The sequence below is a fragment of the Arvicanthis niloticus genome, chromosome 1 (genome assembly GCF_011762505.2).
Source record: "Arvicanthis niloticus isolate mArvNil1 chromosome 1, mArvNil1.pat.X, whole genome shotgun sequence".
Taxonomy (NCBI): Eukaryota; Metazoa; Chordata; class Mammalia; order Rodentia; family Muridae; genus Arvicanthis; species Arvicanthis niloticus.
This window is the reverse complement of record NC_047658.1, coordinates 69,510,882-69,535,408: the sequence shown is the minus strand read 5'-3', so window position 1 is coordinate 69,535,408 and position 24,527 is coordinate 69,510,882. Positions and strand designations below refer to the sequence as shown.

At 42.7% G+C, this 24,527-nt stretch overlaps 1 protein-coding gene and 1 long non-coding RNA gene across 4 annotated transcripts in view; one reads left to right on the top strand and one right to left on the bottom strand.

Annotated features, from left to right (window-relative positions):
• Positions 1-8,939: 8,939 nt before the first annotated feature.
• LOC143443155 (uncharacterized) lies at positions 8,940-12,877 on the bottom strand. 2 transcript variants are annotated; one of them, XR_013111924.1, is made up of 3 exons: positions 12,649-12,877; positions 11,477-11,576; positions 8,940-9,862 (listed from the first exon to the last, which is right to left on the bottom strand). It is a non-coding gene; the product is annotated as an uncharacterized LOC143443155 (long non-coding RNA). The 2 variants fall into 2 exon arrangements; XR_013111923.1 differs by having other exon boundaries at positions 8,940-9,841; positions 12,649-12,873.
• Positions 12,878-12,916: 39 nt separating this feature from the next.
• Pold3 (DNA polymerase delta 3, accessory subunit) overlaps positions 12,917-24,527 on the top strand; it is a 38,725-nt gene continuing 27,114 nt past the window's right edge. For both annotated transcript variants that reach the window (XM_034487917.2, XM_034487915.2), the window contains exons 1-3: positions 12,917-13,076; positions 14,628-14,683; positions 21,437-21,539. In XM_034487917.2, coding sequence (XP_034343808.1) covers positions 13,017-13,076; positions 14,628-14,683; positions 21,437-21,539 — 219 coding nt within the window. In that variant the 5' untranslated portion in view covers positions 12,917-13,016. The remainder of the gene's footprint in view (positions 13,077-14,627; positions 14,684-21,436; positions 21,540-24,527) is intronic.

The window sequence follows — 24,527 nt, the reverse complement described above, 5'->3', positions numbered from 1 at the left end:
GCTGAGACACCTAAATTGTCCTCCATGTAGCCTCCCGTCCTCCATTATCTGGCTTAGGTTTGTTGACATGGTGGTCCAGGGATTCTAAATATAAGAAAAAAAAAAATCAAGCCTCTATAGTCAAGCATTTTCTAGTCACTGAAATCACTGAGCCAAATCAGGAAGCGTGGAAGGGTACTTTCATCAGTGTAGGAAGGCTTGGGAACGGAACTCAGCTGGCACAGTGCTTATCTAATGTGTGAAAAGCCTTGTGTTTATCTATTTAAAAAGGTTTCAAATTGGCTACTTTATGGGTTCCTAATTCTACCACCTTTCTCCATCCTTATCCCTTCCAACCCTCTAACACTGGGTAGACAAGAAAGAAGGCTAGAGGGGAAAGGGGGCATTGACTGATTAGGGGTGTTAAGTTCCTTGGGGGCAAGTTTGATCTTTGCAGTCAGGATATCCAATTTCTTCTTCTCATCACTTTGTGGATGACCACTTGACAAACGGTAACAGCAGCAACCAGCAATCACTATCACCACCACCACCACCAACAACAACAATAACAACAACAGCAGGAGCACCAGCAGCCAGCAACACCCCATTTGGGGCTCTTGCATTTATAAACCCTCTCAAGAGTCCCCAGAATTCCGAATGTCATACACTTGCAAAAACTATCTGCAGCTGGCAAAATATCATGCTCCTGCCAAAGCATGAGGCAAATCATAGTCTGCTACTGTGGACAATCTGTAGCAGCTCCATATTCCACATCTAGCATTAAAATAAGAACATATTCCCATAACATTTCCCGGTTTTTAAAGAAACCAAAATTCTCACTACAACTTTATGTGTAGGGGTGTTTGCCTGCGTGTATGTCCGTGTACTGCATGCATGCAGCTCCCTCAGAGGCCAGAACAGGGCATCAGAGTCATTAGAACTGGAGTTACAGAAGGCTGTGAGCTGTCATGGGGGTGCTGGGAACCAAACCCCAGTCCTCTGGGAGAGCAACAGGTGTCTTTAACCCTTGAGCTGCCTCTCCAACCTCAGCAACTTCATTCTTCATTGTCTTGTTCTCTAATCAGTTTTTCTGAACAAAGCTTGTTTCCTCAATTAACTAACAAGTCCTGAAAGACTTAAAACTCCCCTGATCCCACTCCCACCGTGTGTGTGTGTGTGTGTGTGTGTGTGTGTGTATACACATTATTGTATATATGTGCAGTCTCTGTGGGCAGCTATCAATGTCAGGCATTCAGTGAACACTTATCAAATGATTGAACACCAGTTATCACACAGGTCCTGAACAGTGACAACACAGAAGTAAATAGCATAACTTTTCATAAGAAACTCCTAGGGGCTGGAGAGATGGCTCAGCCATTAAGAGCACTGGCTACTCTTCCAGAGGTCCTGAGTTCAATTCCCAGCAACCACATGTTGGCTCACAATCATCTGTAATGGGATCTGATCCCCTTTTCTGGTGTGTCTGAAGACAGCAACAGTGTATTCACATACATAAAATAAATACATCTTTAAAGGAAAGAAAGGATTTGCCTAGTAGAAGAAACAAACTGACATTGTAGTGTCCTTGAGAAAACCTCAAGTGGTAATGGGGACACAGAAGATCCTTAAACTAGTGGTACAGGAGGAGTGGGGAGGCAGAGAGGGCACCAGGAAAGTTAAGTTGGGCGAGGGTGTGCTTCTGAACAGGCCCAGCAATGCAAAGACTCACTATAAATACAACCAAATGTAGGATTGAGAGTGTGGCTCAGTGAGAGTCCTCTCGTACCACACAGAAAGCACTTGTTTTGATCTCCAGCACTGCAATAAACAAATTAATATAAACCAACTAATCAGCTAAATGTTCAAGGATTTAACATCAATTGTGCTGGTGGAGCACAGGAAAGTGACACATAAAGGGTTTAGTGGTGGGATAAAAAGGTTTAATCTTAAGTTCTAGATCCTAAGATCCATCTAACAGATGTGAAAACATGCTCACACCGAAACTGGCATGCAAACTGTTTAGCATCCAAACTGGAAACAACCCAAATGTCCATTTTTCATTAAGTAAACAAAATATATCATACTCATATAATAGACTACTACTTAACAGTAAAAATTACCAAACTATTGATGATAGTTTGGGTGTTAAGTGTGTCCAAAGGCTCACGTGTTGAAGACTTGATATCCCCGATGCAACAATGTTCAGAGGTGAGACTCTGGGATATGGTTGAATTAATCCAGGCATGGATTCATGTCCATGGGCTATTGAGAGGTTGGGATGAGGTATAACTTTAGAAAGTAGGTTGTTGGGAGAGTGCTCTTGGAGTACTCTTGGAGGGTATACTGTATGTCCAGACCCTTCTCTCTGCTGCCTGGTCACCATGAGGTGTACTGTGCTCAATGCAATGGAACTAAGCAACTGTGAACTTAAACTCCTAAGATGGTGAGCCATGTTAAACCTTCCATCCTGGTCATCCTCAGGTTTTGTCCCAGTGTGTGACTGACGTGTGCACTTGTGGGTAAGGAGCTCGAGTCATTTGCTTGGGCTGCAGCAATGAAGAGCTGCAGGGTAGGTGACCTAAACAACAGGAACTTATTTTCTTGATAGAAGTCTAAGATTAAGGATTAGTTGACTTCTGAGCTTCTCTTCCCTGCAGGTAGATATCACTTCCCTTTGTCTCTACATGGTCTTCCTTTGGGAATAGAAATGGCCTCCTCTTCCCTCTAGGGCTTGCATCCTATTAGATCAAGGCCCCTCCCTGACCCAGTAACCTCATTTATAACTCAGATGATCTCTAAGTACAGTTATGTTCTAAGGAACTCAGGATTCAGATTTCAACATAACAATCTTGGAAGCATAAGAATGTGTGGGGTACATAATTCAGTCCATAACGGCAACCATACACACCCTCCATGTCATGTGATATAGGAAATTTCTAGAAAAGGCAAAATGTTAGAGACAGAAAGGAAATGAATGCCTGCTTGGGTCTGAGGGGTTGGAGCAGAGATCGACTGCATATGTAAGACATGAGTCTACAAGAGAATAGGGGTGTGTGTGTGTGTGTGTGTGTGTGTGTGTGTGTGTGTGATAGAAATCTTCTAAAATTTGATTTTGATGATGTTACCACAACTTTATAAAATTTCTGAAACTTATCCAACTCATACTAAAATGGATGGATTTTCCCAGTTAAAGCAGTGTGTGCCCTAAAGCATCTTCATGTGGAGTGGCCAGCCAAAGTCTGTTTGGCATGAGAACTGTGCTTGTGAATGGGGAGGTGGAACCACAGGGAGCTGAGGTGACCTTTGCTCAGGGCTGGACCAAAGGAGGAGAGCCACCTGGCACCTGCCCTTAAGACAGCTGACCTGTGGAAAATATGGCCCTTAAGACAGCTGATCTGTGGGAAATGTGGCCCCTGCTGACTGCCAAACAGGAGGCTAGGTTTCCAGAGGAAGAAATGCCTCGTCCAAGTCTCATTCTGTGCCTAGAAGAGGGACAGTCCCTTTTTCTGGCTTAGCAGAGTTTTAAGAGGCAGAAATGGCTGACAGAGGCAGATGATAACGTTTGCAAATGAATCAGAGAACAATGGGACAATGGGCAGTGGTAGGCAGTCAGAAACTCAACACTCCAGACTAGGAACATTTCTGACTGGCCTGCTATCTCTCACTAACTCCATCATGTCTGGTAGCTTGCTTGTGGCCTTGCCACAGTAGGCCCAGCTGAACTGCACTGAATCAGACACATACAGGACCTCACAGCAGACTCAGAACAGAGATGTGGATACCTTCAAAAAATTAGGGGAGAGAGAGAAAGAAGAGAGAGAGAGAGAGAGAGAGAGAGAGAGAGAGAGAAAGAGAAAGAGAGAGAGAACCTCCTGAGAAGCGATTAGTACTATCTATGATACTATGTTCTGTGAGGACATAATAATAGCCTATGACATTTTGACATTGAAGAGAGAGATGAAGACAGGACAAGATCTAGGAAACCCAGAACCTTTTCTTCTGTGCTGAGAAATTGAGACTTTATCCTCGGAGCCATTAGGAACCATGGAGGAACAAGCAGGGAACATAAGGTCATCTTGAACCTGGTGCTGGGATAGACCAGGACAGGGCAGGAGAGATGGGGACACAGATGGAGCTAGAGAAGAAGCTAGTGAGCATGAGTTTCCTTCTTAAGAAGCCAACAACTTAAAAGAAGAACAGGGATGATGAAGAGGATGAATCACAGCAGGAGCAAGGAGGTCCAAGGCTGTGAAGGAAGTGCCCTGGGGATACAGCGGAAGGGAAGCCAGCAGGGCCAGTGTGGGGAAGCCTGGCCTCTGATTCTTTTACTCCAGGCTTAGAAGAAACAATGGAAAGGTAGGACATTTCAATTAGTCAGCCTAAAGTATATGGTATACTTCTTTCTTAAAAAAAAAAAAAAAAGATTTAAAATTACACGTTTATATATGTGTCTGTGTGCAGAATGTGCACGAGATTGCAGATATTCACAAAGGCCAGAAGAAGGCACTGGACCCCTGGAGCTGGACTTGCAGTCGGTTCTGAGCCATCTGATGTGGGTGCTGGGAACCAAACCTTGGACCACTGCAAGATCAGTACCTGCTGTTAACCTCTGAGTCTCCAGCCTTCACAGTATGCTTCTTAAAGTTGGGTCATGCAAAGGCTGTGTGTGTGTGTGTGTGTGTGTGTGTGTGTGTGTGTGTAAGGGACGTTTGATACAATCCTCTGGGGTCTCTAGCAGCAGTGTGCCTTATAATACTCAAGCCAGCTTAGAACCTGGATTTGGTCCCAACTGTTGCTTTTTTGGGCCATCCATCTTCCTGCATATTTCTGATCACTGGGCCCTTGAAGTAAACTGGATTTCCCCAGGTAGCTTATCAGTAATGGCTACCCTGATAACAGACCATAAAAGAATTTCAGTGGTGGAAGGAAAAGGAAACAACGCCTTCCACAAACGATATTCTATAGCTCAACAAAAGGGATTACAGAACAGAACAATACGCAATTCAACTTCACCCTTCTATCCATTCAATTATCTGTCGACAAATATTTGCTAAGGACTCACCCCAAGCCATCTACAGCTAAGTGGGCACTGGGGGTTGGAATGAAAAGGCCTTTTGAGGATAGCCCATTCCCTGGGAACCAAGGCTGTGCTGAATGCCACCCTTTTGCAGATTCAGCTGTTAGTTCCTGCAGCTAAAGGCTCTGACTGAGACCCCTCCATGCAGTCCAGCTCATGATTGCACTTAAAATAGTATGAGTTTTTGTTGCTGTTGTTGTTGGTGTGTTTGTATGTGTTTCTTCTAACTAGATCATGCTGGTTTTCAAGCATGTACTCTTTAGATAAAAATGTGTCATGATGTCAACAAATTGGATACCCTAACCTCACATGGAGGTGCCTCCAGAATGCTGATCATGATTGTCTTAGACAGGGTGTCTATTACTGTGAGGAAACACCATGATCAAAAAGCAAGCTGGGGAGGAAAGCGTTAATTTGGCTTACACTTGCATATCATTGGAGAAAATCAGGACAGGAACTCAAGCAGGGCTGGAACCTGGAGGCAGGAGCTGATGCAGAGTCCATGGAGTGGTGCTGCTTACTGGTTTGCTTCCTATGGTTTGATCAGCTTGCTTTCTTATAGAACCCAGGACCACCAGCCCAGGGATGGTACCACCTACCATGTGCTGGGTTCTCCCTTAATGATCAGTAATTTAGAAAATGCCTTGCAGCTGGATCTCATGGAGGCATTTTGTCAACTGAAGCTCCTTTCTCTTTAATGACAGTAGCTTGTGTTAAGTAGACACAAAACCAGTCAGTCAATGACAGTTGCTAATACAGATACCTGGTGCGTTTCCTCTAGGGGAGGCGCAGATGTGCTAGGAACCACATAACCCTCCACAGCCCCTCCCAACTCTTCATTTCCACCTGGCTAACTGGCCAGAGGCATCTCCAGATCTTCTCAATTTTCCTCACCTTTCACCTCACAGAACCCTAATTGAGCCCACACTCCCTGGCTGATGTCTCCAGTGGCCTTCTAATTACCAAACTCCTCTACAGTGACAATGAAGGGGTACTGGTACTTTTGGCAACTGTAATTCACGTCTCCTTTTGTTTCCAGTGAGCCCTCCCAGGGATCATCCTCCCTGTCAGTTTCCTTTCTAGGCATCTTCTTCACTGTCCCTTAACTGCTAGTCTTCCCTGAGTGAAGGTCTGTTCCCTGGGTGATCTAATCCTCCTCACTGCCTGTCACCCTGTATAACTAACTGTCAGGCTATTAATCCAAGCCTGAGGACAGGCATGGTCCGGAGCCTGCTGGACATGTCCAAATGGGGATTCTTGTTTATTTTCTCTTACAATGTGATCTTTTCCAAAGCATTCTCCAAGCCATGCAAACCCCCCCCCCCCCCCCCGTGAAAGGAACAAGTGAAAATATTTAAAGTAGATGCAAGAGGGGAATGGGGGCTTCTGGCTTTTTTTTTTCTTTATAAATGACTGAGTTATTAAAAATACACATGGGAGGGATTGGAAAGATGGCTCAGAGGACTGAGTTTGGTTCCCAGAACCCATTGCCTGTAACTCCAGCTTCAGGGGATCTAGTGCCCTCTTCTGGCCTCTGTGGGTACCTGCACACATGTGCATACACACACACATACAATTAAAAGTAAAATGAGGACTGGGTATAGTGGTACATATCTTTTGTTTGTTTGTTTGTTTTGTTTTTGTTTTTTTCGAGACAGGGTTTCTCTGTGTAGTCCTGGCTGTCCTGGAACTCACTCTGTAGACCAGGCTGGCCTCAAACTCAGAAATCCACCTGCCTCTGCCTCCCAAGTGCTGGGATTAAAGGAGTGCACCACCATCGCCCGGCAGGTGGTGGTACATATCTTTAATCCTTGCACTTGAAGGCAGAGCCAGATAGGGCTCTGTGAGTTCAAGGGCAGCCTGATATACACAGGGAGTTCCAGGACAGTCAATGCTATATATCGAGATACTGTTTCAAAACAAACAAACAAATAAACAGACAACACTAACAACAAGGAATACAACAAAGTCTTTTTAAAAAAAGATACATGACCTTCTGGAGCCAGGTGTGGGTAAAATCGGAGATAGGAGGGGTGGTGCAGGTGGGAAAGAACCAGCAACTTTGTGTTCTCTCGGCTCCCACACTTATTTTTGATAATAGATTTTTACATTGACACACTGGTGTGTCTTTCACAAGTATTTGGAAGCTCATCACACTGTCCTTTGGGCTCCTGTCCAGAGGTTGATGTAACCTGGCTTTGCTGGCTTTACATGCCATGACAGTGCTTATACAACATGTTACACGTTGTCATAGAAGAACTTTTTAAAAAAAAAACACTGTAGGCTGGTGTGTGTGTGTGCGCACACACATGCGTGCTTTGCCTGCATGTGTGTCTGTATACCACCTCTGTGCAGTGCTGACAGGGGCCACAAGAGGGAATCAGAATACCTGAAACTGGAATTATAGACCGTTGTGAACCACCATGAGGGTGCCGAAAATCTAACCCAGGTACCTTGGAAGAGGCAGTGCTCTTAACTGCTGGTTCTTCTCTCCAACCCCTAGAAGAACCTTTTTGAAAAGAGGAAATGTGGGCCTGTTATTTATTTTTAGGACATACTAAAGACAATATTCTGAGTTCATTTTTTTCACATATTTTGCATGAAAAGACATGCTGTCTAGCCTCAGATACCTAAGTTCAAAGTTATCTCCTTATTTCCTATTTTTAAGTGTATAGTCACCCCCTTTTGGCATCATGTGATGCTCTAACATAACGTCCAATTGTAACCCCAGGCTGTAAATTCTAAAATGAAGACCATGTTGTGTCCCTATAAGGTCATATAAGATCTGGTATATAGGCAACGAGTACCAAATGCATTAATATCCATCTGACACTTCTGTGTCAATAAGGCCTGTTTCTCAGTCCTGGAGCCCAGGGTGGGGTTCCCCTTCCTATCAAAGGCCTACCCCTTTGCCGGTAACTGGGTAGGTACTATGTTTCTCACCCTGTCCAACACTGAGGCTTATCTGTATTCCTACTCAGGTCCCTGACAGAATCACAGTGCTCACTGCTGTCATGGTGGAGAAGATGAGGAAGCGAAAGGAAAGGGCAGCCTTCCGGAGCTGATGGCAACCTTAGGCTTAGCCTTGATTCTCTGGCTCCCACTGCTGGTGTCATATGACACTAACATGCTTAAGTTTTATTAATTTTTGGCTCTCAGGCTGACTGCTGGTCCTGGTTTCTGGACGACAATTGAGTTCCCAGCAGGACACACTGATATTAAGCATTGTCCTCAAGGCAGAGGGAGTGAAGGTTCCATTTGCTCTAAAGTTGTGTCACAAAAAGTGTAGGCAAAAGTGTTAGCTTCACTCCTTTTTGAAGATTTGCAGTTGATGTCTCAAATATGGAAAACCTTTCTGATATCTGGAATAAGACAATGGATTGATTTTACATTGCTTACTGCTTCATCCTTTTCTTTTTTCTCTAACTACAAAAATTATATAGATCTGTAAAAAGTCAAGCAACTGGAAAAAAGAGAAAAACAAAAAACAAAAACCAAAAACCAAAAAACTCCCAAGGATTAGAACAAAAGGCAGCCCGATGCTACCACTAAGGCAAGCACAGCTTTGAGCAGGTGGGCATCAGCATCCCTGGATGGGCAGCTTTGAGTAGGTGTGTGTTAGCAAACTTGGACAGGAACATACTTGCTTCTTATGCGGCTGGGAGCAAGCTACTTACTCTGAACATTTTCTATAAAATTGAGACAAAGACTTAAGTTATGTGACATCTATACATTAGTATACAGGTAATATTCACATCCTAGGTTGTTGAAGAGATGACATGAGAATCTTTATTTTTTTCCATTTTTATTGGATATTTTATTTACACTTCAGATGCCATCCCCTTTCCCCATTCCCCCCCCCTTAGAAAACCCCTATCCCATGCCCCCTTTTCCTTTTTGCACTTATACATTTTTTAAAAATGTTAATCAAAGGCTTTATAAGTTTGGTATTGCTTAATCAGAGGTGTAACTCACTACCCAACCTAGATATATCAACTATCTTTGACTGGTGGAGATACATGAACATCTGCCTCCCTGTCTCCCCCCTCTTTCTCTCTTTCATCACCTAGCTTCTCCTCTCCTTCTTCTCCTCCTCTCCCCACTCCTTCTCTTCCTCTCAGTACTTCTCCCACCTTAGCTCCTCCTACATATCACCCTTCCTGTTAAAATGAAACTTTCTTCTCAAAATACAATTAGAGCATAATTATGCCAATTTGTACCAGTGAGGTACAAGATAGTCCCAATACCCAGTCCATCATCCTGTTGACCAACCAGAACCTCTGTCATCTATCCTAACTAAAACATTTAGTTCTGAACCTGGCTTTAGGATGAATGTCAGCTGACAACCATCCACTCAAATCTTTTCTCTCAAGGTAAATAGCCAGGATTGGCTATGAGGCTATAAGTTTTCAACCCCGTCAGAAATCCAGAATGACTGAGTTAACTATAATTGTGGGAAGCACAAAGCATAGCTTCTAAAATTTAGCCAATTTATAGAGACCTCTGAACACCTGGACACTCCCTCTACTACAAAACATTGGAGCATCAAATCTTCAGCCTTCTGGCCCAGGATCATCTGACAGACCTTAGTGCTGCAGAATTATTAAGGGCTGATTACTCTGTCTAGGCAGATATAATCAGTCGACTGTTCTGCCAAGTGTGTCCTTTTCTGGACAGTAATCTGTCTGTAGAAGGAAAGAGGCAATTCCTGTCCATCGGCTGTCTCACCACAACTGGAGTAACTCCAAAGATGCTCAATTTCTTCTTAGAATTCAATACAGGAAGCTGTCAGGAGCAGACAGGTCTCTAATTAAAATGAACATTAATACAGAAATGTTTGTCACGGACATGAGAATCTTTAAATACAAAGTCTATCGTGGCACCTGCTCATTCAGTGATGGTAAGTCACGATGGCTCATCTGAGCTCGACTTCTTTCTCAACAGTATTTTCTCTTAGATCTCAATGCCTTCACTGTAACTAAACTTCAATGAAAATATATTTATTGAGAGTCTATTACATGTGGGTGTTATGACATTATGAAGACAGTAAGTTGGAATTCTTATTTATTAATTATTGTGTGCATGTATGGGGGCCTGGGTGTACCATGGTGTTCGGAGAGCAAAGGACAACTCCATGGATTCAGTTCTCTCCTGCATCTTTATGTGGCTGCCTGGGACTGAACTCAGGTCATCAGGTTTGTGTGCAAGTACTGTGCCTGCTGAGCCATCTCACTGGCCCCAAGATCATATTTAAAATAGTTTTTGACCCTAAAACCTTTCAGTGAATTTGTAGACACAACTGTAATCTCTTTGACATGGTTCTACGTTTATTTACAGGCATTTGTTATGATTCTCTATGAAACCCACACAATCCATTTGCTGGGTTTCTATGAGATTAAATGAAATATCATTTTAAAAGCACTTGTTCAATATGTCTGTTGCGTAATAACACAGTTACCAACTATTATTAGTGTGATCGTGGTGAGCATAGTTTGAATGCTTTATGTGTATTATCTCATTTACAACTCCAGCCAAATAGAATGATTTGATTTCTCATCTGCTCTTTTCCCAGTCTTTTCACATCTTCCAGGAAACCCCTGGTTGACCCAAAGGTCATGCCCTAATCTAGTGCCTCACCTGTTTCTTCTGCATATGCCTCATCTAACTAGCAGCTTTTTCTTTCTGATTTTAAAAGAAAACCTAAACCATGCAGTCTTTTCAGTTTTCACTATCCCTATTTGGTTTTTTGTTTGTTTGTGTTTTGTTTACCCCCTTCCCTTCTCCCTCTTGCTCTGGCCCTGCTCACTCTGGCCCTGCTCTCTCTGGCCCAAAGGTTTTTTATTTATTTATTATATGTAAGTACACTGTAGCTGTCTTCAGACACCCCAAAAGAGGGCATCAGATCTCATTATGAATGGTTGGGAGCCATTATGTGGTTCCTGGGATTTGAACTTATAACCTCCAGAAGAGTAGTCAGGGCTCTTAATTACTGAGCCATTTCACCAGCCCCTTGTCTGTTTTGATACAAGTTCTTACTATGTAGCTCTGGCTAGGTTGGAGCTCCATAGGTAGACCAGGGTGCTCTTCAGCTCACAGAGATCCACTTGCTTTTGGTGGAATAAAAAGTATACACCACCATGCCTGACAGGACTATTTTAAGCCACTTCTCCTCCCCTTCCTCCTCCCCCTCCTCCACCCTTCCTCCTCCTCTTCCCTTACATCTCTCTGGAGAACGTAAGCTCCATATGTATTCTTGACCACAGCTCTACCCCCTCCACCCCAGCACCTAGAAGACTATGTGGCCCTTTGTAGGCTTTTGCAAATTATATCTTATATGAATTCATGCTGCAGCAAACCTTTGAAGCTCTTATTCCCATCTTACAAATGAATAAACAGACTCTTAAACATTAAATAACTTACCTAAGAGCACACAAGTAGCAGATTCAGGACTCAAACCCAGTCAGTTTACCTCCACAGCCTTTCCCAATTGGATTCCCAGGATTGAATTGAATTACAGTGGCTAGAGGTTATTAAGGAGAGAGAGAGAGAGAGAGAGAGAGAGAGAGAGAGAGAGAGAGAGAGCAAGAACAAGAGAGAGAGAGAGAGAGAGAGAGAGAGAGAGAGAGAGCATGCTGTTAGCAGAAACTTAAGTAGAAATTTCCCAGTCTAACAATGTTTAATGTTTCTCTCAGTTTTCCTGAGAATAAAGTTTATGTGGCTCCATTACGAAGCTTAGTAGAGACAGCAGGATCTGATTCCTTCCATGTGTCTTCTTCCAACATTTCAGTAGTTAAGAACAATCTGAGACAGTCTTTCTACCTCTTCCCCTCTGGAAAACCTTCACCAATCTCTTATTTTTGAGGGATTTTAACAGGTAGTCCTTTATCTATCTCTTCTGTCACTATTGCCCCTCCCTTGCTGTGTGCCAGTGCCTGAGAAACACTTACAACAGAGCATCCACTTAAAGTTTTGGCTGAATAAAGATATCAAATGGCAAGTATGGGGCACGTCATTTCACTCCATTGTTGATACAAAACCATAGTTCTCATCTTAAAGGAAACGAGAAATAGTTTATTCTGGGGCTATTTTGAGTGTCTATGGCCTGGGAACCCAGATTTAGGTTATCCCAAATTCCATGTTCCAACGAGGAAGCAGTTTCATGAAGTTTTTTATGGTTCTACAGAACAATGAAATTCACAAATCAAGGCAAGTTTAAAATATATTCAGAGAAGCAGCTACGTAAAGATGGGGGAAGCTTTCCTATAGGTTCAAGATGTTATCTGATTGCATCCTTAACTTTTGGGTTGGTAGGAAATAGTAGTCTGCTAAGTTAATAGATTCCAAAAGCTTTCTATACGTTAAGTTACCAGTGTTAATTACGATCCGGAAGTGAGTACGTGAGGCTACAGAGGGCTAGAACTAGCCTAAGATAAGGCAATTAGTCTCTGAACCTGCAACATTCCAAGCTCTTTACAGTACAGTAATCAGTCAATCAATCTCTGCAGGCTTGGCCTCTTTTCAAGAGTTTGGTTCACACCACCACCACACCACACCCTATTAGGAATAAAGCCCAGGCTAGGAAAGTGAGCTACCATTGAATTCCAGTGTTAGACAGCAAGAGATATTTTTCTCACTTTCCAAGCGGAAAGACTCTAACTCATAGCGGTGAAATATATGGTTATGAGTCAGTCTACTTGTGGCAGCGGACAGATCCGAAAAGTTCTCAGTTGCACAAGGACAACTACGGTCTCATGCCTCACTTCCGGTCGGTCTGACTCCAACTTCCCCCTTCATCAGTCCTGGCCGGCGGCTCACTAGTTTGGCCCTCATCCGCCGCCGTAGTGCGGCGCCTTGGTTGCCCTAGGAGACGACCTGTGACCTGAGCGTGAGCAAAGCTGTTTCCCGCCGGCGGGAGCTGAGGCTGACGCGGGTTGAGCGAAGGGCTCGGAGCCGCACCACCATGGCGGAACAGTTGTATCTAGAAAACATAGACGAGTTCGTCACGGACCAGAACAAGATCGTGAGGAGCTGGGACCTGGGGGGTGGGAGGGAGGTGCGGGCGTGCGAGGCGGGTGTGACGGGCACTGGGCCTCCCAGGTCGGCTGGGGGTCTCGACCCCTGGTGCCTGTGGCTTTACGGGGACCGGCCGAGGTGGGCACTAGTCACCGCAAAACACCGTAGGGGAGACACGCCCTGCGGGAAGAGCCTCCGGGGCGCGCCGAAGCCCGTGGGCCTTTGCCTGGATTGTGGGTTCGGGGGCGTGGAGCCTGGAAAGCAGGCGGGGTTCGTGAGGGCTCCTCTTCCTTTTCTGTCGGACGATGGCCCCCTCAGGTCCCAGGGGTGCAGTTGCGTAGGCAGGACGACTTAGGGGTGGTTTACTCTCCAGAGACAGTTTCCTCTTCCTGGAAATCCTGGAAATTTAAATATCGAAAGCGGCTCGACCCGTGCTCTCTGGGCTAGTGTAAAGATCTAGAGAGACTTGGGTGTGAAGGAACTTTGCCCTTGTGAGCCCGTGGACACAGTTTGGAACAGGGTGGTTACAGTGACTCACACCTCCCAGGTCCTCTAGGCTTTTGTGTTATCCCTAGAAGTGGGATTTAGCCAAGGGCCAAAAGACGCGTTTATGGGCCATTAGTACTGATTAGATAATTCTTGAATCCTACGTCTGTCTCTTCCCCTCTGCCTCTGTCTGTCTGCCACTCTGCCTCTGACCAATCTTCATTAGTCTTCTTATTGAGAATGCATCATTTAGCATTGTAAGAAACAACAGACATACCGGGTCAAGGAAGGATGGCCGCTTGATGCCTCTAGTTCCTAAAATTACCCCGAGGCTACATTTATCCATTCTTCTCATTTTTTCTTTTGATCCCCACACCACCTGTTCCTCTTAACGTTTATAGTTGCAAATTTACTGAGAAGTTCCTGGGTTGTATGCTTTTCCATAATGTAGGTTTTAGATAAATTTTAGGATAGTTTTAGGTAGCTTCTCAAAGACAAGAGTGTCAGAGAGCTTAATAAGACAAGGGGTGTGAGCGAAATAATCTTTGCATATACTTGACTTGGCTTGGTAGATTCTTAAAACGTTTTTAAATTATGTTTAGTCTCTATATAAAACTTTATATATAAAATTATATTTAGTTTCTCTCTCTCTCCCTCTCTCTCTCTCTCTCTCTCTCTCTCTCACACACACACACACACACACACACTCACACATTCACACACTCCCTTGTGCTATGGCACATGTGTGGATGTCAGAGGACCAGTTCTCTCATCCCACTCCAACAGATGAAACCCAGGTTCTTAAGGGTGTGGTAACAAGTGCCTTTCCCACTGCCACTGACCGTCTCTCTGACCCACCTTTGTAGATTCTTTTGTGTTGATTAGTCTGTGAAACATTTTAGTGTTTGTAAGTTCCCTGGCCTTACTTGTCACATGTTTTTCTCTAATTGGTATCTACTGTAGTTTATAGGACATAGCCATCCAAGAATAAGAATCTTTCGGAGCAGTCTCTTGACATTAATCTGTCCTCTGAATCAACTAATAAAACCTTAAAAATTGTTTTTTGTTTCAGGTGACTTACAAGTGGCTAAGCTATACACTAGGGGTTCATGTTAACCAGGCCAAACAGTAAGTTCATTTTACTGCTAATTTTAATAATGTTGGAATTTTTCTTTCACTTTGTTTTTATTTATTATTTTCAGCATAATCTTTTTATTGATTATTTGGGATTTTTACATCATGCACCCCAATCACACTCACTTCTCAGTCCTTCCAGGCCCAACTCCTACACTTGAGGCCTACTCCCCGTCCCCACCCCCCACCCACTCCCAAAAAATCAAAAAATTGAGTTCAATCTGAGTTGCCTGTATAGTCATGGAACATGGTCAAACTCCCAGTGGCCAGCCCCTGGAAGAAAACATTCACTTCATTTTAATTCTCATAGAATACTTAGGTTCAAACTGACTTTCTTCCTGGGTTAATAGGAAAGAATATTATTTTCTCTACCTTTGACTACTTCTGTCTGTCTTTTGAACTGTGTGGGTATTCATGTATGTGAATGTGGTTGCACACAGGCTACTGGGCACACGGGAAGGTCAGAGGACAAGCTTGGTTTCATCCCTACCTTTCTAACCAGTTTGAGATGGGGTCTCTTGTTATCTGCTGTGTACAGCAGACTGGTTGGCCTGCAAGCTTCTGAGGATGCTTTGGTCTCTGCCTCCCTCTTACCACAGGAGAGTTGGAAATCCAGAACTATGCTACTGACCCAGCTTTGCTTGGGTTCTGGGAATCTGACCTCAAGTCTTCATGAGTTTCCCCAGCCCTGGTTTTCTCTCTTTTAGATCAGTGAACTTGTATACAAATGTGTTGTGATAGTTTGCAGCCTCCGGTTAACATTACTTGTGTAGTGATTTGAATGAGAATGATCCCCCATAGGCTCAGATATTTGAAGTCTTGGTCCCAGTTGGTGGCACCCTCCTGAGAGGTTTAGGAGGCCCAACCTTGCTGGAGGCACTGGAGGCAAGCTTGACTGTTTTATGATCTTCCCCATTTCATGTTCACTTTCTCTGATTCATTGGTTATGCTTGCATTTGAAGATAGGAGCTGTCAACTTCCTGCACAAGCACTCTTGCCTGTCACCCCTCTTTCCATGGTGGCCTCTTATCCCTGTGTACACCCAGATAAACTCTTTACTCTGTAAGTTGTTTTTGTCATGGTCTTGTATCAAAGCAACACAAAAATAAATTTAAATGGGCTAACCAGTTTTATTTATAGCTTAGATTTTTTATGTTTGTTGTCTTAGATCTTTATGTTTTCACATGTGTTTGTTAGACCTAACTTTGGCCCATATTTTCATAATAGTTCCTGTTGCTGTGATAAAACACTGACTAAAACCAATGTGAGAAGGAAATGGTTTATCTGTCTTACAAGGCGAGAATCTAGAGGCAGGAACTGAAGCAGAGACTGTGAAAGAGTACAGCATACTGGCTTCTGACTTGTTCAGTTGCCTTCCTTATACAGCTCAGAACCATTTTGCCCAGGGACGATACTGCCTACTGTAGGCTGGGCCCTCCATATCAATTAACAATTAAGGAAATGCCCTATCCTCAACAACTGGAGCAGGGGCTGTCCCCTGTGGGTCCCATTCCCCTAACTTAGCAGCACCTTGTCTGGCCTTAAGGGGGTAGGATGTACTTAGCTCTTCAGTGACTTGATGTGCCAAGGTGGGGTTATTGGGGGGGGGGGGGTGGAAGGAGCATCTTCTCCCTTCTCAGAGGAAAAGGGGAGGGGAATCAGGGAAGGGATGTGTGTAGGGTGACCATGAGTGGGGGTGGAGTTGCAATCCAGATGTAAAGTGAATAAATTAATGGGGAAAAAATGTCCTACAGATATACCCATAGACCCATCCAGTGGAGGCAATTCCCTGTTCCTAAGTGTGTCAGAGTTGACTGGAGCTAATGATGATTTAGGTCAACATGTGTTTGACACTAGCTGCCTGATGGTATATGGTATGAGGACTAGAGCCAGTGAGATGGCTCAGGTAGGCAAAGGTGCTTGCTCTTGAGCCTGGTGACCTGAGTTCAATTCTGGAGACTTGGAAAGGGGGTAGACTCTCAAAGGCTGTCTTCTGATCTCCACTCTTGAGCTGTTGCATGTATTATGTGCACACACACACACACAGGCGCTCTTTTGATCTCCACTCTTGAGCTGTTGCATTATATACACACGCACTAATTATAATAAAGATAGAGTGTTTGAGTGAAAGTAAAGCAAGTCCTCAGGATGGATAGAGCACTGCTCTTCTTGATTCTGCAACACCTTTTTATTTCTTTTGTTAGAACAGATCTAATTTGAGGCCAAAAAAAGAAATGACAACTTTTAAGTTAATGTTAGAGCATTAATCTGCAGAGCTGCAGAATGTTGTCCAAAGAGGAGGAATTATTTATCACTTAATCATTTGAGGACACACGTATGGGCTAAATGCCTTCTTTGGTTTGCTCTGCTCCTGGACAGTCTGGCTTTCATTTGTTTCTTTAGTAGTAGGAGCTTTCTTTGAGCTGTAGCAATATGGTACATGTCTTAGAAACCCCTGATTTCTTGAGCTGACTGGTTTGGCTTTGAGTTAACATTATAGGTGTAGGAGACTGACTTTAGCTGTGATGTTCAGGTTCTTCAGAACTGAAGCTGTTAGCTCAGGGTTAGATTTAGACCTGTTTTTAACAAGATTGCTCAAGATCAGCTTTGGTTTAAACCTAAGAGTTGCAGTAACTTTGGGAGTGAACACAGATAAGAGCTTTATTTATTGTTTGTAAACAGGGCCTCACTATGTAGGTCTGATTGGCTTGGAACTCACTTTGTAGACCAGGTTAGCCTTGAACTCAGAGATCTGCCCACCTCTGCCTTCTCAGTGCTGGAATTAGAGGCATGGACCATGACTGGCTGTGCTTTATTCATTTCAATGATAGGTGTTTGAGTATGAAATGAAGCAACTGTTATTACAGTCACCTAATAGACATTAAAGTAAAGGTTTGAAGGACTAGAGTTATAAATGATTGTTCTAGCCTTAACATGCCATTGGCCCTGTGTGCCCAATTGGGTAGTGGTTGTGTTGTTCAGACTCCCCTGTACTTGTGCCACCTGGGCTAGCTCTACCTCTTTGCCTGGGTGAGGGGCGGGGCCAACTCTTATTTTTAACTGTTTTATAAAATATATTTGAACTATATTGAACCACTAAATAATTTACCCATTGAAAGTATATTTAATATTGTTAGTGTGCAGCTGTCACCATAGGCTCGGTTTTTTTGGTTTTTTTGTTTTGTTTTAATCTTTCAAAGCAGGAAAGATATTTAATGCCAATTCAGGAATCATCCCATTTGGTAAATCAGAAGCAACACAACAGATACATAAGCAAACACTTTGAACCATTTAAAAAATAACTAGAGGTGCTTCAGCAGTTAAGAGTACTGCATGCTCTTCCAGAGAACTCAGGTTTAATTTCCAGCACCTGCATGGCAGCTCACAGCACCTGTAACTCCAGTTGTAGGTGAATCCAACACCTCCTTCTAGCCCCCAGGAGCAGTGCTCACATGTTGCACAGATGTACATGCAGTCAATCAAACATTCATACACATTAAAAACAAAACAAAATAGCTCTTAGCGTCACTACTGATGAGTCAGATGCAAATTCAAATGCCTGGGAGGTACCTTTTTCTCTCAGTACCACCATAGTTTTACAGTGTTTCACCACTCCAGCTGTTTTTTAACCTGTCTCTTCACCTCAGGTCTCCTAGACAACTATTAATCTTTCTGTCTATAGAATATTATACATGTACACACACATACATATCCATACTTACCTTGTTTTTTTCAATTAATGTTTCAGAGTTTGTCCAAGCTGAAGTATGTATTGGTTTGTATTTGTTTTTATGGCCAAATACTATTCCATGATGTATTAGTTTCTTAGTTCCAGGGTTGCTCTAACAGAGTTCTGCAAAACATCAGAGGTTTATTGACTTCTGTACTGCCGGTTGTCTATGCACATTCTTGGTGGTGTTCTTTGAAGCACAGATGATTTGATTGTTGGTCAAGTTTGTCACTCTTCTGATTACTGTGAATGTGTAACAAATTAGTCCAAACTTTAATTGAAGAAATAACCTTTTTTTTTTTTTTTTTTTAAATTTATGAGACAGGGTTTCTCTGTATAGCCCTAGCTGTCCTGGAACTCTCTCTGTAGACCAGGCTAGCCTCGAACTCAGAAATCCACCTGCCTCTGCCTCCCAAGTGCTGGGATTAAAGGCATGTGCCACCACTGCTTGGCCACAAATAACCATTTTATCACTCATAGATTCTGCAGTGTGGACAGGGCACAGTGGGAATGGCCCATGTTAGCTGAATGATATCTGGAGTCTTAGCTGGGATGTGTCAGCCACTGCAGCCCAGTCTTTAATCATCTTTCTGTACATCTGGCAGTTGTTACTAGTTATCAGCTGAACTTTAGCTGGGCTGTAGACCAGGGTGTTACAGGGCTTGGGCTTCCTTGCAGCATGGTGTCTTGAAACAGTCAGATTTCTTATACAGCTGTTCTAGCACACAACAGAAGCCACTCATCTTTCTGACTTGCTTCACCCTCAAGCAGTCCCTCAAAAGTCCTCCCTGACTCAGTGCCTGGGCTGCACTCCTAATAAGAAAATGTATAACAGTATCTAGGGAGGGAAATACTGTCTCCGTCATGTTTAGAAAATATAAAATGTAAATTAAAAGGTATGGTTAAGTGCGTTAATCCCAGCACTTAAGGCAGAGGCAAGTGGATTTCTGGGTTTGAAGCCAGCCTGATGTGCAGAATGAGTTCCAGGACAGCCAGGACTACACAGAGAAACCTTTTCTTGAGGAAACAAAACAAATTCTTGTTTTTAGTTTTTTTTTTTTTTTTTTTTTTTTAAGTATTATTTTAGTCTTTCACAAACAAGATCCTTCCTCAGTGACTTAAACATAACTTCAGATTGAGAAAATGTTACGGAGACTAAAATTGGTTTAGTTCTGGGGGAAGTTGTGATTAGAACTGATAAGGAGAGGAAAGTGAATGGTCTCAAAGGGGAGGTTGTAAGTCATCATATGTGCAGGAAATATATTCTGCAGGAAGTCAAGGTTTTTCACTCATTTTAAAGACTATTTCACATGTATTATTAGAAATAGATTACTTGCCTTTATTAAATAAGAAACACGTTAAAGTATAAATAAATTTCTTTTTTAAAGGCTTGTTACAAACTCAGTAAAAAGGGAACTATATTAAAAAGAAAACAAAAGCAAGTAAGAACAGAAACTAATAAGAGAACAAGTGGGGTTTATTTGGGAAAACCTGTGCAGAAGACAGTGACTTGCTGACACAGGCAAAATCAAGAGCTGTGGAGAAAAGACTGCATTTGACTGACATGCTTGAGAGCATGGTGGACATGGTACTTGCCTTTTTGGTTTTCTATTAGCATGGCCCTCATTATCATAAACAGTCAAGGGTCCACCTCATCTGCCTTTCTAACATAATCTCTGCAGTGGGGAAGACGCAAGAGAGCAAGGTAGAAGAATCCGTAAAATTAGCAAATAGTGCACATTTTGTATGTAAGCAACTGATGGTGTACAGAAAGGCAGCCATATAAACCTATGGTAGAGTGTGGTGTAATAGGCATCAGAATACGTGATAGGGCATAAACTCTGTTAGCACTCAGGAGGCAGAAGTGCTCTGCTTGGCTAGTCTTGTTAGAGAAGGCTTGGAGTAGTAGGAATTAGATGGGTGGAACCAGCCCTGCCTGGCCTGGAATTCCCTATGTAAGCCAGGCTGGCCTCAAACTCACAGAGATCTTCTTGCCTCTGCCTCTCCCTCCCTAGGATTAAAGGGAGGCAACAGATGTCTGTGATTCAAGTTCCTGCCAATTTTAAGCTTAACACTCTAGGAAAGACATGGCTGGTCCAAATGGGTAGGAGCTGTGACTCCTTTGTTCACTACTTAGAACACAAGTGGGCACTCAGGGAAGTTTTGATTCATTTTTTAATCTGTTGGCTTTTTTTACTGACTTGCATTTTAAAACTTCACTATGACAGCCTCACAGATAATGGAGGTGAAAAGGGAATACAGTTGACCCTTGGACTTGAAGTAGTCTAGTAAAGCAGGTTGGAGGGCAGAGTCAAGAATTAGTTGGGAGGGAAAACAGACTTGCAACTCATTGCATAATAATGACTCCCAGATTTCTAGCTAAGGTGGGCTGAACAAATGATGATGTCATCAGGGAAAAACAAAGCCATGGAGTTGAATAAAATAGACGATAAAGAATACCACAGGGTGCTCAAGCATACCCCATGTCCCAGGAAACCTGAATGGCTAAGGGAAGGATGTCATGGGAACTGACTGCAGGAAAAAAATGAAGCAGTGTAGCAGGAGACTCTGGGCTGTGGATCATGGATGGTAAGATATTGATATTAACTGTCTGAACTTGGTTATAAGAGTTATTCATGTAGTGATGGCTCTTCTGCCTTATGCTTGAAGATATGAAACCGAGAAAACTTTATTCTGGATGCCATAGCTAGATAATTGAGTCACTTTTATATCTGCTATTTAGCCATTGCCACTGTTTGGCTATGGGTTCTGTCCTTCTTGGCATATTTCTAGATTTACCTCAGTTACTTCCTGGGTCTCTCAGCCAACTTAAACAAGTTGGCTCCAGTCCAATGTTCCATCTAAAGTTCATCCATTGTTTTTTCAGAAATCTGTTCAGTAAGTAAAAACTTGTGCTGTTGAAAACTCTGAGATTTTATATGTGTAACTTCCAGGTCATGGGTCAGTTGATGAGGAAGATACACACTAATGAGTCACTTCTGCCTTGTTTGGAACAGGATGCTCTATGAATATGTTGAAAGGAAACGGAAGGAAAATTCGGGAGCTCAGCTGCATGTTACCTACTTGGTGTCTGGCAGTCTTCTACAGAATGGACATTCTGTAAGTTCTCTTGTAACAAAGCTTCATGGTCATGAGATATAAACATCATTAGAAATAACGGGAAAGAAACAAGATTGAATGGTATGGAAATTTTAAAGTACCTCTTTTTTTTTGTTTGTTTGTTTTTTGTTTTTTGAGACAGGGTTTCTCTGTGTAGCCCTGGCTGTCCTGGAACTCACTCTGTAGACCAGGCTGGCCTCGAACTCAGAAATCCGCCTGCCTCTGCCTCCCAAGTGCTGGGATTAAAGGCGTGCGCCACCACCGCCCGACTTAAAGTACCTCTTAAAGAGAGTGAGCATTCTGAAATTTTAGACTAAATCTGACACCCAGGAAAGGTTATGTAATCTTGGCTGTGATGAAGAGACTATCACTGTTAGTTACCTAAGAAATGAGACGTTAGGGAATGGCTTTTCTTTGAACCTCTTTTTCCTTTTGAATATGGATTGAAGACACTAGTATTTAATTTTCATCCTCTTAAAATTTCAAGTCACAGATTCTGGTGTTAAAAAAGGAGGAAAAAAAATTAGGTGACTTTGACCTTTCTGAAGGCTTAGCTGCTGGTACAGACAGAAGCATGGGCTGGGGAGTATGTGTAGTCTCCTGCGTCTTTTTCTGTCTGGTCCCATCTGCATCTAACCCACCAGCATAGGGTACTGTTGCGTTTTTCATCTCAACCACGAAGAAGTCTTAGTCTCAGGTCTGGTGATCTTTTGTTGACTTCCATTTTTTACCTCAGAGGTGGGCACAGGTATCACAGGTACCTTGCAAAGAAGCACCAGAAGCTCTGTTGTCTTGTACTGAATCCAGGGAACGTTCGTAGTTATTGCACATTGGCTTCCTGTCCAGCAAATGACACATCTCTGTCCCCACTTTCCTTGAGCCTGTCTGAAGACACCATTATTTCATTGTCATCAGCCCCAGGATCAGGCCCCTCATGGAGATTACTAAAATGTCCTTTTTACTTTCCTTTTGACTTTCCCTCAGAATTATACATTTACAGCCTCAACTTCATTTGCCATAATACTGACGGGAGTTGTGTTTTCACAAGAGTCCCAGACATGTGAGATTTAAAGCTCTTAGGTGAGCTTTCTGAGGAAAAGCAGAACTTTAGATTCAGATCCCTGTGTTCTGCACCCAGTTCTGTGTTGGCATACTCTTGAAACACTCAGGTGTTTAGTCAGTAGTGGTTCTCCACCTGCTAACACTGCAACCCTTTAATATAGTTCCTCACGTTGTGACCCCAACCACAAAATTAATTCATTGCTACTTCATAACTGTAATTTTCTATTGTAATATAAATACCTGATGTGCAGGATTTTTTATATGCAACCCTCCAAGGGGTTTCCAAACTACATTTTGAGAACCACTGGTTAGTGGGTTCTTGTTATGTTAATTAGGGCTTGTCATTACAAGTTCTCATTAGCTTTTTTATGTAGTGATTTTTAGTTGTGAATGATTTTTTAAAATCACCACCTAATTTATTATTCATTTACCAGACATTACGGAATAGACAAGTTTTAAGCTAGAATCTATGAAGAACTTTTTTAAAGAACAGGTTTCATTGTGTAGCTTGGCTGGTAGACTAGACTGACTTCGTATTCACGGATCCACCTGCCTCTAGTGCTGGATTAAAGGTGTCAACCACCACACTATGAAGAACTTTTAGTTGTACATGCTTATAATTCTAGCATTTGGGAGGTTGACGCAGGCAAGTCTGGCAAGACCTCTCAAAAATGTAAAATAAAATTCTTAACAGGTAACAGAGTTTGTGATGCTGTGCTTACTGGGCCCTTACTTGGCAGGTGTCACACCACTACAGTAGTCAGCTCTGTGCTGATCTGCACTGTTGTTGCGCAACAAGGTGGCATGTCCACTGTTGAAGCCTGTGCATTTTCAATAGCCCCAAACAGATGACCACTTAGCCAGTCTGAACTCCCTGGCTGTCTAGACTATTCCCTTAGGTATCAGTTAATTACTGCCTCTACGGCTGCACTGCACATCTGCAGTGTTTTAACAGTTAGTTCTTAGTGCCTTTTTTTTTTTTTTTTCCTCATAAGCTCTGCAATTTTGAGTAGAATGAGATCTTTTGGGGAATGTCTGGTTTGTATCTATGATCATGTAAGTGTGCAGGTATGGGGTGTGTGTGTATGCACACATGCATGTAATGTATGCATATGTCTAAGGGTATGCAAGCGTTTGTGAAGGCCAGAGGACAATCTTGGGTTTTACTCCTCAAGAGTTGTCTCCTCTAACTAGAAGAAGCCAATAAAAAGAATTCATGAATTTTCTTAATTCAAATTTATGATTACATTTCTAAAAAGCTTTTTTTGATATACTGGAGAGATTGCTCAGTGGTGGAGCACAGTTGCCTAGCATGTACAAGGTTCTGGGCTTGACCGACAGTACTGAAACACCAAAACAAATAAAAATTTATGTTGTTGCCAAACATGGTGGCTCACACCTGGAATTGGCAGCACTTGAGAGCCTGAAGCAGGAGTTACTAAATTTGAGGCCAGCCTCAGCACAATGTGAATTTCTGTCTCCAAAAAACCAATCAACCAAACAAAAAAGGCTTGTTTGATTTTTATATTGCTCTTCTATAGTGAGGATTTTGGTGGTTCTTAACATTGACATAAATATGTATTGCTGTAGCCAAAGGTGAGATTTCGAGGAGAAAAATGATTATTTTTACTAGTAATTACCGAATTTTTTTTCAAGAATTTTTATTTTGCAAGTTTTTTTTTTCCCTGTAGTATATAGTCTGCTTTAAGTTACCCATTGTGTCAGTTTATCAGTTTAAGATCTATTTTCTCAGTTCTCTTTCCTTCAGGAAAGGGCAGGCCTCTCAGGGATATCAACCAAACATGGCATATCAAGTTGCAATAAGATTAGGTTGGACAATAGTTGCAATAATATTAAGGCTGGACGAGGCAATCCTGTAGGAGGACCAGGGTCCCCAAAGCAGGCAAAAGCTTCAGAAACAGCCTA